Source organism: Lycorma delicatula, chromosome 8 (genome assembly GCF_047948215.1).
Source record: "Lycorma delicatula isolate Av1 chromosome 8, ASM4794821v1, whole genome shotgun sequence".
NCBI classification, from domain to species: Eukaryota; Metazoa; Arthropoda; class Insecta; order Hemiptera; family Fulgoridae; genus Lycorma; species Lycorma delicatula.
The window spans coordinates 43,254,166-43,268,271 of record NC_134462.1 but is presented as its reverse complement, the minus strand read 5'-3'; the positions used below and the strand labels follow the sequence as shown (position 1 = coordinate 43,268,271).

Sequence of the window (14,106 nt, the reverse complement as noted above, 5' to 3'; positions counted from 1 at the left end):
TCTACTTGTATATTGCTTTTGATGTAGTGTAAATCATTATAAAATGATTAATAATTCATAAAAAATTATTAATAGTCAAAAAAATGATTAAATTAACTAAAAATGAATGTGTACAGATAAATTTTAACATACCTTTGTAAAGTATAAATATTTATTACTGATACTAAATAAACTATTACTTTAATTCAACTTTACTAAGCATTAAATACATGAATTAATTACACATTTAAATATTGTCATAATTAATAAACTTCCATATTCATTTGCCATTTTTTTTCTGAGCATTTATAAAACATATATAGATTCACCAATCAGCTAACATTATTTCAACTTAATGTAATTAAAAAAAAAAACTAATTAAAAGTTTTAAAATTTTACTGGTTATAAAACTACTTTATTAGAAAACAGACATGATAAGTTATCTTTTATAATAATAGGGTTTTATCTACAATAATGACATGTACTTATATACCTAATATTACATGATTTTTAATTAATAAGCCAGACATAGCTCAGTCATTGATGAGCATATAAAAATATTAGTACACTTTTATTTGTAGAAGATGGCAATACATTTTAATAATTTTCGGTGATTTATTTTATAAACAGGACCTCTATGAAAATGGATTTGTAAGTAAAATTTTAATTAAATATTAATTTTTTTTACATGTTGCAAGTACTTTTTTTGGACTTTTAGGAGCATCGACTGCTGTGGTCATTTGCCCCTTTCCACATTGAAAAAAATAAAAAAATAAAATACTGTATATCTTTCCAGCCCTGTTAAAAACACCAGCGACATAGTCAGTAGATTAGTCTTGTCATAGTAGATCAGATCATCCAAAAATAGACTTGTCAAGGAGTAATAAAACCCCAAAAGAAACACAATATGACAAGGGTGTAAAGGGTTCTAACCACTTAAAATCACTTAAAACTAACACACTAAAAACAGTTCAAAACATTTATTAAAAGCACTTAAAACATACAAACCGTTTCCAACAAAACGTTGTCAAAACTTTCAAAGGTTGCAATCTTGCATGAATATTAAAAAATCATATTTTCATTATAAAATTTCTAAAGTTCATAGAAACCATTGCTTTTTTAATGCTGTCACCTAGGTGACAGCAAGTTTTAGGGGCAGCGGCTATTGTGGTCAATCATTAGACCCTTGCTAATGGGGCCAATCATTTATTGATCGCCAATCCTGTACTCCACAAAGAGCTCCTGAGCAAACCATTGCTCTCTAGGCTAAAATAAGCAAAGGCACCAATGTACCGAGTCTATTGCTTGCCCCAGACGTGTGTAATTGCATGGACGTGGGGTTGGGTTTTGTCCAAAGCATTATTATTATTAATAAAAATAATATCATGGACACGTATGAGTTTTGCCCAGACATGCCCAATGGTGGACAGGACCCCACATGGGTGCCTGTAATAATAATAATATTATTATTATTATTATTATTATTATTATTATTATTATTATTATTATTATGTTTTTATTAATATTATTTATAATTTTGAATATATATCCTACCAAATTGTACTTCACATAAATTCAAATTTAGTTGTGGTATAAATCTTTTAAATTTTGTAATAATTGTGTTATTGGAATAATTATATTTAAAACTTTACATGAACATTATATTAACACATTTAACTTTAATTAATTCATTTAATTTTTATTTAATTTAGACTGGCCTACCTATCATTTTTGCAACAAGGTGTCTCTAGTAGCCCTCTGGTGACAACAAGTAGTATAAATGTTTCAAAGCTAGTGATTCAGAGCCTCAGGGATGTAAAATGTAATTTTTCGGATATATTCATATTGCATTGAATTACTGCTTACCATTCATTACCTTTGTAATTAAATACACATTCATATTGCTTGCAGTTAATGAACTTTTATTAATCTGATCAATTATAAAATTGCAGCTTTTGAATTAGCCATGTTGATTGTTCATACCAGGTGCTATGGTTGTTTACATTTTATAAATTTAAAAAAAAATTTAAAAAATTTGGACTCATAAAAATAAATGACGACGTGCCATTGCATTATTTATAACAGATTTTAGAACTACATATTGGACTTCAGAATAAGTGAAATCAGTTAAAACTTTAAAATCTTCAATCTTTAAAAACCTTCATCAGTGACTTTTACACAAAATTTGGATTTGGGGATTAATGATTACAAACCATTAATGAAATGTTGTACTTTACCAGTACTTTGGTGAATAAAAAATGGGATTAAAAAGTAGTAAAAAAGCTGTTAAATAGAGTATTCCTTTTTTCACTGAAATCCCAGTGATAATATTTAGAAGAATAATAATTTTTTTTTAACGTTATCATGTTGTTATATACTTAAATAGTATAAGAAATTACTGTTATCTTCTCATCTGGATGGTTGCTTATTTATGGCAGAACTGCAAGCTCTTCAGATCCTGCAGTGCATGAAGTCAAGAGCTCAGGTTGTTCAAAATTTTCACTGTATTTTTCAGTTTATTAATTTTAATTCTTATAACATAACACACTGCAGATTCGTCCTCTGCTTCTAATGGTGAGATTTTCCTTAAGATGTACAAACTGCATATATTTTATGTGGCATTCTATTATATACAGAGTATACTGTATATTTGTAAGTGAGATCTGTTTTATATATCCTTCTTCTCAGGTTGAATTTCAAGATTATATGAGAACTAATTTTGTTGTATACTATTACCAATTTTGTTTAATACTGTTATTTTGTTTTAAAAGAATATATTTTGAAATAATGAAATAGAAAAAATTATGTGCCAGAAACCCCAGAAACAAAACACATGTAGTAACCATAAACAAAAATGATTCTACAGCTGTGTTGAATTAATGTTACCTAACATGGAATTGTGAAACTTAATCACACAGGTTAATATGTTGGCTGCAGAACTGAATTCATATGTCCTCCATGAACATTTACAGTGAAGCATCCTACTCCCCCCCACCCTTCCCTTCTATGCAGTACACATCAGTGGCATCCCAACGAGGCCAGGCTTATTACTATGAGATGTAGTAAAAAGTCAGAGGGTGATAGACGACTCCCGTTAAAGCTCATCAGGGCTAGGAACATGGGGGTGGCAACTGGAACGTCACTAGGCGGGTGTCTTCCCCTACAGGGTTGGGATGTCTCATTAATCAGATGTTACTTATACTAGCATGTTTCCAAAACACAATCAGTTGAGGGAGGCAATTTATACCAATATCAAATGTTTCATTATGAGTTATCATGTACTGATATTACCTATGGATTAAATCATGTTGAGATGTTTTCATTATTTTAATACTTAATATTATTTGTTTTTAGGCGGCCGAAAGTGGAAATTTGGAAGATTTCAACAGACTGTTTCTAGCTGAACCAGCACGTCTTGGAGTACGTGATTCTAAAGGTCGTGCTGCTGCACACCAAGCAGCTGCTCGCAACAAGGTTAACATTCTGCAGTTTATATACAACCATGGTGGTGGTTAGTTTACCTAAATTTTTTGTTATTAGTTTATGAAGTATAATAGTTAAAATAAGAATGTATTAAGTTTTCTTGTAGCAACTCTATAAATTTATTTCTTCAACATATCTATGGCTTTTTCATAATTCCTTTCTCTCTCTCTCTCTCTCTCTCTCTTTCTCTCTCTCTCTCTCTTTCTCTTTCTCTTTCTCTTTCTCTTTCTCTCTCTCTCTCTTAGTAATTTTGTTAATCTCTTACTTCCAGTCAGTGGTCAGAGTTGATCTTCTTCACTACAAAGTAAATGAAACACTTATTTGAATCCAAATCTCTTTGATTGTAAAATTTTTTCATGTTAGTGGAAATATATTTTCTTGTCAAGATATATATATATTACAGCAATAATAGCAACCTAATGAATATCTAAGCACTCAAAGCCAAACACTGAAAAGAAACTAGATACTCGTATTCTGTGCTAATGCATGCCTTGCATATGTAATAGCTCACCAGCCCTTAATTTTATATCAACTTGTTATATGATTGAATGAATATATCTAACACCGTACCTGCTTCTCTCATTTGTAATGCACGTCTCTGTGTATTTATAAGAATGTATATGTACACATGCATGTCTTCAAAAATAATTTAATTTTAATATAGTAAATGAACTCCTTGCTTACCATGTTATGTTATTTTATTACTATATTTTTCATAACTAGTGTTTTTATTAATCTTTATATTCACAGTTAATGTTTTCCTACTTTGTACCATTCACCAAGCTAATAAAAAACTTTGTGAAAATCATTATAACACAAATGGAGTCCAAGTTCCTTTTGTTGTTAAATATAATAACTTACATCCACTCATTAATTATTCCTAGGTTCTCCTCTCTGTCTTGTACATTACAGTTTTGTCTTTATTTTTTATCTAGTTTTTAAAATGTTCGCTGTCCATCACACTTATCAGTAATTCTTGCTGGTTTATTGACAGATATACTCTACCCTAGAAGCAGACAGAACTTCATTACATTTTATCATAATAAACATTTTTTGGCCACTTGAATTAGGGAAATTTTAAGCATGGAAGTTGAACATGTTTTATCTGGCATTATTTACTGTAGTCGTCAGCCACAAATTGCTTGCATGTGAAATGCCTGCATGATTCAGTTAAATTGTATCCTATATTATATAATTTCAATGACATACATAGAAAACTTGTTAATTACACATGGCTTCAGCAACACTGTTATTTTACCCTTGTTTTACACCTTCAAGATGGTATTCTCTGAGAAATTCAATTCTTGCAATCAAATTGCAAGAAGTGTAATTTACTGAATATTTTTTCTTTTTGTTTTAAGATATTTAAACTGACTCAAATGATTTAATTTAGTTATTCATCTCTGAATTTTGTTCAGTCTATTTTTATTTGGTTTTAATTACTGTACCAAGTATAATGATGATATAAATGATTTAACTCTTAATGACAAATCAAACCTAATGTAAACAGTACTATGTTTTTACATGCAAAAATGTTTTGTACAAGATTTTTTGTCAAAAGATAAACTACCCCTGTCAACTCATCACAGGTGTTTTTCTGTAGGTTGATTTCTTCCTCCCCTACCGCAACATCATCCTTCATTCCTTCTTCCTTCGGTAAGTAACATGGGATATGGGTCAGCCACCTTAGTTCCATCTATGGTGCTACGCTGACACCTTCTGGTAGCCATTAGCCGATCCACTTCTTTACTGGAGCTTAATGGAATAGTGCCCGTGCACTTATGGAACTATCTAAACATTCACTTTTCTATCTCAGGAGAAGAGTTCCAGAAAAACCAATCAAGTAGTTAGATATCTACTAGCTAAAGCCCAGATGTTTTATGTCTGTACCAAAGAACAATAAAACTACCAGCAACATAGGTGTTTTGTTTTATGATTCCAGTTGAATTTATTGCTAATGATTTCTTTAATATTCAGGAAGGATATTAGAATATAGTCAAAAAATGCATTAGATTTGAACATTCAGCTATGCATCCTCCATTTCATAATGTGAAACTTTTCTGTGTATATAATATATATATATATATTTTTAAAAAGAATATATATTATTATTATTAATATTATTATTATTATTATTAATTCAAATGGCTTACTGGGAGCTGCACAAAAAATTATTATTCATATTTCTCCTCATTTTAAGGCTGTTCTTCTGACTTAAGCCGTTTTGGCCAGATATTCAGCTGTTAGTTCTCTCTTTGTTTTCTATTTTCTTATCCTCCTGGAGTTCCTTAAATTCAGTTATCATTTTCTTGTGATTACTTCTGCCTAACGCATCCATTTCTGAAAGTCCAAGTTCGAATCAAGATTTTCTTTGGCATATAATTTTAAAGATTTGTTTGGTGAGTCTATTATCATCCATTTTAACAAGTGTTCAAGGAACATTAGCCTTCTTTTTCTTATTTCTGTTGTTATTGATTTAATATGTTGATAGAGTTTTTCATTATTAATTTTAACCCATTTGTTGGCACATTTCTTGTTTCACCTTAGAATCTTCCTTATGATCACACTTTATATATATATATATATATATATAATAACAACTAAATCACCAAACACAATAACAGAAAAACCTAAAAAACGAATACCAATAGTCGACTTTTGTGGGATCCCGCATCGTCAATCATTACACAATTCTATAATTACATCAAAAAAATAACAAAAAAAAAATAAAAACTTAAAAATTTAGAAAACATAAACGTATTAATAACCACAAAAGTTTTCATTAAGTTATAATTTTTTTTAATTTAATTACCACAGTGGTCAATATGTTGAATTAATTGATTTTTGAAATATATATATATATATATATATATATATATATGTGTGTGTGTGTGTGTGTGTGTGTGTGTGTGTGTGTGTGTGTGTGTGTGTGTGTGTGTATATATATATATATTTATTTACACATGTATAGAAAACGTAGTTTTTATTAATATTGGCATACTCAAGATTTATTTACTTAATTTATAAAACATTTGGATCAGATTAAATTATTAAAAAAATAAAAATATTCAGGGTCAGATAGCAAATTAATTTTGCATTTTTTTAGAATTACTTTTTACAACTTGATTGATTTACAAAAATTAAATTTCTCAAAGAATATCATACTGGAAGCTGAAGATATAAAACAAAGAAAAAAATGCCAGTGGCTAAAGACATGTTTAATTAACAGCTTTCTATATGATATTGAAATTAAATAATGTAGGCATTACTGGATCTTGTAGGCATTTATTTGTGGCTGATGACTACAGCAGACCAGTTATTAATAACTGGTAAATATTCAATAATTCTAACGTAATAAATGTAACAGTATAATTAATGCACATATATAAAATACATTTGGTTTTCATAATATATTCTGTGTTGCTATAGTGTGTTTTTATGTTAACTCAAACTTTATTGATTCAAACACTTATCAATTCTGGGGAGTAAGAGAAGACTCATTGTAAAAACCAGTGTAATGTTACTTTTTCAGCCAAATCACATAACTATAAATATAATTGTAGGATATGTTAAGAAGTGCTTAATACAATCCTATACTTTCAAAGTAGTTTAATATCTCAGACGATTTGTTTAATATGAATAATGAGTGTAATTAGATCTTATAACTAATTAAATGGATGTCCAAGTTTTTTCCATAAAATAATGAGTAAAAATAAAATGAGTTAATAAAAAAGAAAAAATGCTCAGGAACCATTTACAAAATTTAGAACTAGCAGCACATCTCAATTTTTAAATATTCATTATTCGGAGATATGGGAGAATTATTAAAAGTGCATATAAATATTAAAAAAACTATTATTAACAATAAACAAAAAATTTTTGTTCATTTTTTAAACAACAATAAACTAGTATCCAGTTACAATCACTTTATATTAGAAGTGAATTTTTATGTTTTTAGACACTTGAAGGTGTCTCTTCCTTCATTACTTCAAATACTTATATTTTCATGAACTTCTGGTTTTAGATATTAATCTTTGTAAATGATTCTAGATTTTTTATATGCATATTAAATATTTAATAAGAATGAGCATAGCTCACTCAATCTTTGTTTAAAAATATGTATTTAAGATTAATTTCTTTATATGTATTTAAGTAATAATAATGAATAATTATCAAATTAATTTTAGAATTAATCTGAAAAAGACAGGCTTTTTCTATCTTTTTATAAATAATATTCTGCTTTGTTTTGATGTCATTTACAATTTACTGGTGTCAATGCTCTTGAGAACTTAAGTGAAGTTTAAGCATTATGTAATAAATAATATTTTCAGATTAATAAAAAATCAGAAAACCTTTACACAAAAAGTAGAGAATTTTATTATGCAAATAAATGATGAACAATTTTTTTTAGTATTTAAATTTATGAAGATTTTATAATAATTAAAGTACTTAATAATAATAATATAATATCTTTTGTTACCTGCATGCACATTTATGTAAGTTTATGTTAAGTATTATCATTTTTTTTCTTGAATGTTATTTTTTTTTTTAGCATTACATAATCACCATTTATGTGTTATTCATTATTCAATATACTGCTTTTAGATAATATAATTCTTTCTTCTTCTTTAAATGTATTCCGACACAGATATTAAATTTAAAAGAATGACGGTCATTTTCTTCAGTCCTGAGCTCCTTCACTTGTTTCATTGTGACATCTTCCTTCTTGTAATGTTCAGTTTTATTGTTTCCTCCCTTTTTCTTTTATAATCCTATTCTATAGACAATTCCTAGGGTAGAAATTTGTCAAAGATATTATTTATTTTGTCTGAAATAAAGCATTAAAATTCAGTTAAAAATAAATCTGTTAATATTTTATTTTATATTATTTTACTTTTCAGATTTAAATATTAGAGACCATATGGGAAATACTCCTTTGCACATTGCCATAGAGTATGAGTCATTTGAAGTTATTGAATACTTGTTACAAATGTAAGTATAATATACAACATTCAAATAATCTTTTAAGTGAACTCTTTTTTTAATACTTTACATATAACTAACTGTTTAATTTCTAAACTGAAAAAAGTGTTTCTTTTTATGTCATTGGTTAAAATTCTTAATACTAATTGAATGTTTTGGAATATTTAAGTGATTTATTACTTGTTTACTGACACTTATCCAATCGCCAACCATCTGGGTCATCTGTTAACTTTGCATCTGTTTTATAGAAAACATTAAATTTAATAAAATAGCTTGTGAACTTGTGTAAAGTTTAAGAGTTTTACTAAAATTTACAAGACCAATTAACATAAAACCAAATTTACTTGTCTTAATTTAAAAAAAAAAATTTTATGGTCTAAAAGAATGAATCCTCAGTAATTGATTAATAAACAGAGAATCTTCCTTCTCTAATTTTGTCTCTAAACTAGATCTTTATTCCACTTTAATATATATTTATCTTTATTATAACTAGAGGCAGTCAGTTAGATTTACTCTACTCCTTTTTTTTAATAAAAAATGGTTTTAGTATGTTTGGTAAAATATGTTAGATGTCATTAACATCTGTTCTGTAAAATATGTTAGACTACAAATTCCTAAATAGGATCAAACTCAGAACCCTTCAGATAAAAGACAGAGATGCTATCATGTCATCACATGACATGCATTACTAAGTGTAATGCAGCATTATTGCAATATTATTACACAATGCAGAAAATGAATTAGAATTTTTAATTGATATTGCTTTTCCAGTGTAGAGATATTCTTATGTATGTTATCATAATGATTGAATATAACAATGTTATGTAGTAACTTCCACATAATTATAACAGTGTGGTCCATGTCATAACAACTCACTGTTAACAAGAATTCAGTTTTCTTTTTGACCTTCAGTTCCATTTTGGAACTGAATCTAGTCCCTCTTAGAATAGGAGAGTTGAACATAAAATATCAGTTCATTTAAGTTTAAACTTCTAGAACAATAATAATTCTAGATCTATATAATATGTTATAATTAATTAAAGTATCAAGAAGATTAAACCATTATTAATCATATTTATTTAATAATATTAAAATACAGTCCTATTTACTATCATCTGTAATTTTAAATTGTATTATACACCAGTTAAAATATCTAGAAGATTCCAAATTTTATTTCAAATATAGACAGATTTATTTACTTGTATAATATTTAGTATTATTATTATTGAGAGTTTCACATTTAGTGAAACTATCAGTCATAGATTTCTTTAGGATATGTTTAAAGTTGAAATTATACAATTATATTTATTAAATATAGTTAAAGTACATTTAAAGTATAGATTAAGTCAGTGGTTCCCAAACTTTTCCGAGTCACGGCGCCCTTTTTCAATTAAAATTTTTACATGGCACCCTACCCTAAGTAAAAGTATGACTACTCATAAATAAGAGATAAAAATAAATAAAACTCGTGTATCTTCATTATTTTTTTACTTTATTAACATTAAATTAATAATTATAAATGTCTTGGTTCAATTAATTATGAAGCTTTGACAATATTTTGCAGTGCCCGTGTGAAGAGGCCATGGCGCACAGTTTGGGAATCACTGGATTAAGTCACTCTTTAACCTTATTTTAGTAGAAACTAGTGTTTATCATGTGCAAGGTAGGATCTTCAGCCATGTGGCCTCATGCACCCAGTAGACAGAAAACAGAATCCCTGGAATGATTCACAGGCAGTTGTGCCCAATCAAACCACACTACACAGTATTTGCTATACATTTCCTACTGTTCTTAAAATGGATCTAGCAGAATCGACCTACATACACAGTACTTTAAATGCGGAAGAAGGTACAACAATAAGGAAAAGGAATGTATCTATGAAAGAAACACAGTATAAATTACTTCCCTACCTGTAGAATAATTTCAAGGATTTCTCTAGATGCAGTCTCCCAGATGAAACAGAAGGCTGACCTTAAAAAAATTAAATTTTTAATTTAAGTGAACACTATAAGTTGCTGTCAGTGAGAAATAATGTTTAATAGAGAAGATATTTTATTATCCTTTTGAAAATAAAATCTTTTTTGAACAAAAATAAAAACCATTTTATTAAGTAATGAACAAAAAGATGGCTGTTGAGCCACATCTGTATTATACATATTATGTATAATTCATATTTGTGACTTTCTTCTGTACTCACAAATAAACATCTGTTTATCTTTAATTCTTATTTTACAAAGCAACTGTTAGAAAATGGTCGCTGTTATAATTTTGTGGTTGTTGTGAAGTATCACAGTATATGCATTAAAAATAAATAAGCTTGTTATTTAGTTAGTCTTTCTAATTTCAGAAATATTATTAGATTAAACCTAACCCAGTAATATCACCAATCTATGAGAATTCATTCAATTTTAATTCACAAATTATATAATTATTCAGAACTTGTCAAGAGACTGAAGTTTAAGATGTAGTATACAAGACAGTTAAACAAATTTCAGCTCACAGACTGGACAGAACTTATTACCAGTATTTAACCTAAACCATTATAAAATATGTTTTATTAATGGTGAATAGTTACAAGTGTTTTTACGCATCGTATAAATAATATTATCTGACTACCACTTTCTAGAAACCGCAATAATTTGCCTTAACATATACTCCAGAAGATATACATTTTTCTTCTTTTTTTTTAATAACATTTCATATATAATGAAATTAATTTTTTGCAATCATGTTATTGATGATTTAGATGATAGGTTTCATGTTTCTGAAATATTATATGCAAAAGATAACAAAATTGCCTAACCATCTAACAGATTCAATACAACAAAACAATAAATTATATAATTCTCCTAAATTTATAAACCCATAAAATGATTTGCTTTTATTAAAAACTGCTTTTAAATTATTTTATTGTAAAATTTTATCACAAAAACTTCTACTGTTAATCATTTATATAAAAATTTGTCGTTGAAATGCATTCAGATATATATCAATACATAAAATAATTCCTGCCTTAATTTATAATAAACAAAAATAACTAGAATCATCTGGTTATCTATACCAATAAACAATAGTTATTTGTAATTTTTTCTTAATGAAAAATTAGATATTTTTCTGGTACAGTGTTTTGCCACTATATTTTTATTCTGTTTTTTTTTTTAGAGGTGTACAAACAAATATTCTGAATGAAAAAAAACAGGCTCCAATACATTTAGTTACAGAATTAAATAAAGTATCGGTATTGCAGTTAATTCGTAAATATAAAGATAAATTTGATGTGCTACAAGGTGGTGAGCATGGAAGAACCGCCCTTCATTTAGCAGCTATTTATGATCATGATGAATGTGCTCGTATACTGGTAAGTATTCTTTGATTTTATTAATTACTCACACTTAAATTTATGGATTTCGGTTTAACTATGTTGCCTCAATTAGTTATTTTAGTATTATTGGTGCTTTAAAAGCACTTATTTGGTGTTCTTACTTACACAACTATAGTTACTTAGCAATTAGTTAATTACTAATTAGATAGTAATTAGTAGTGTTCTTAATAGATATGTATTTTGTATAAGCAATCAAATTGGATATTGATAATAATTAATAATTTTAACTAAAAAATTAAATTATATATGTTTTAGCTCCTATTAACTGTCATTTCCCTTGACTTAATTCTTACTTACATAACACATTATTCCTGACATTTCTTCCATTCCTGAAATTCTCTGTGGAAATTTGTTGAAAAAAGTAAAAGTGATGATTACCAACTATCACCTTTAGAAATATGCTGTGTGGTATAAAACAGTCCCTTTTAGAACAGTTATTTTTAAAAAGTCCTTCATACATGGGATAGAAACAGTCATAGAGGGCTAAATCTTGTAATATAGAAGTTTGAGGGATAGAATCATGTGATTTCTGACCAGTAATTACAAATAGATATTGACACTGTGAACTAGATCATCAGTTTATTCATTTAGTACCTACACACAATTGCCTACATATAAAGAAAGTATCAGTAGGACAAAGCTGGTTTTGGGGTCTCAAGTGAGACTGGACATTTTCAGTGAAAATTATTGCTTTATCTCAAAATCATTATCACAGATTCTGTTTTCACCATCAGTTTGACCTGGAACTACAAATTTCACTCTCTGCAGCAGATTGATGAGTTCAGTAAAACCATTAAGTATTGATGTAATTGGTAAGTAATCAGGAATAAGGGCAAACTTTTGCTATAATGTGGTGCGTGTCTAATTCTTCATTGAGCATTCTGAAATGTTTCAGGAATAAACTTGTAGACTATAACGTAGTACTATTATTCAAGAAAAATGAATCATATAAAATTGAATCACAGATTCAGATTTACAAAAATTTTCACTCATACTACAATACTATAAATGATGTCTAAATATTATACTATATTATTATGTTTCACTCATGAGAATAACTACCTGCAATGGAAAAAGCCTTTTTTTCTGAGATTCTATTTTCATTTAATTAAAAGGAGAAAATGAGTATTTTATAATTTTTTTTTTTAATTTTGTTCTTTAATGTTTTTATAATTAATGAAATTATAGAAAAAAACTATTACTTTATGTTTATTTCTTATTTAATTTTTTATTACCTAATTGCTGTAAAAAGCTTATGGCAAACAATAATTAATTAATAATTAAAGTATTAAGTCAATAAAACTGTAATAGATAAGTGAATATGGAGCATGCCCTCGTCGATCTTGCAACAACGGCTACTACCCTATACATGAAGCAGCAAAAAACGCATCTTCACGAACAATGGAAGTATTTTTGCAGTGGGGCGAATCTCGTGGCTGCACTCGTGAAGAAATGATATCATTTTATGATGCTGAGGGAAATGTTCCTCTACATTCTGCTGTACACAGTGGTGATTTTAAGGTCAGTTTTTTTTTTTATCACTTATTCTAATATCATTATTAATATTACAATATTGTACACAAATATAATTTATTATTTTAATATTGTATATAAATATAACTTACTATGTAACAAATCCTGAACTGTGGCCAGGTTTTACTAAATTATGTTTGCATGGTATTGAAATTATAAAGAGTTAATTATTGACATGAGCCATCATGTCAACTACTCGTGTAACATTCATTACAGGACAGTTGATTTAGTTCTGGGAATTTATCTCTGATTAGTGATACCTATTTTTAATTTGTAATTATGATTCATGTTGTTAATATCCAACCAGCTTGTAAAGTATAATTGATACCCAGCATAATCAATAAAAGTCTATGCTTGTAAATAACTTATACAATGACTAATTATCATTGCATCTAATTATTAGTCTGACCACGTTATATTATCAAGTTCTATCTCAGATTTTGAGGAACTTTTAGAGCCATATGGGTTTCCTTCCAGAAGCTTACTGAGTTACCAGCAACATATAATGTACATTGACAGTAATCCATGAATTTGAAAACAATGCAGAAAAATTAAAAATAATCTAATCTTAATATGTAAATTAAAAAAATTTTTTACTTTTTTGATTGATGTACAATTTTACAGCTTGTTCACAACTAAGTACATATAGTCTCTAATACTGTTAATAAATAATGTAGCAAATTGCATCCTAACAGCAAAATATGATTACTTTTAAAAATAATTTTCAATATACTGCTAAAAAAGTT

General features: G+C 27.7%; 1 protein-coding gene across 1 annotated transcript in view; it reads left to right on the top strand.

Annotated features, from left to right (window-relative positions):
• The window catches only part of TrpA1 (Transient receptor potential cation channel A1), a 202,612-nt gene that overhangs the window by 129,539 nt on the left and 58,967 nt on the right, over positions 1 to 14,106 (top strand). Inside the window, exons 3-6 of the mRNA XM_075372580.1 lie at positions 3,334 to 3,490; positions 8,364 to 8,454; positions 11,608 to 11,803; positions 13,139 to 13,348. Of these exons, the coding sequence (XP_075228695.1) occupies positions 3,334 to 3,490; positions 8,364 to 8,454; positions 11,608 to 11,803; positions 13,139 to 13,348 (654 nt within the window). The remainder of the gene's footprint in view (positions 1 to 3,333; positions 3,491 to 8,363; positions 8,455 to 11,607; positions 11,804 to 13,138; positions 13,349 to 14,106) is intronic.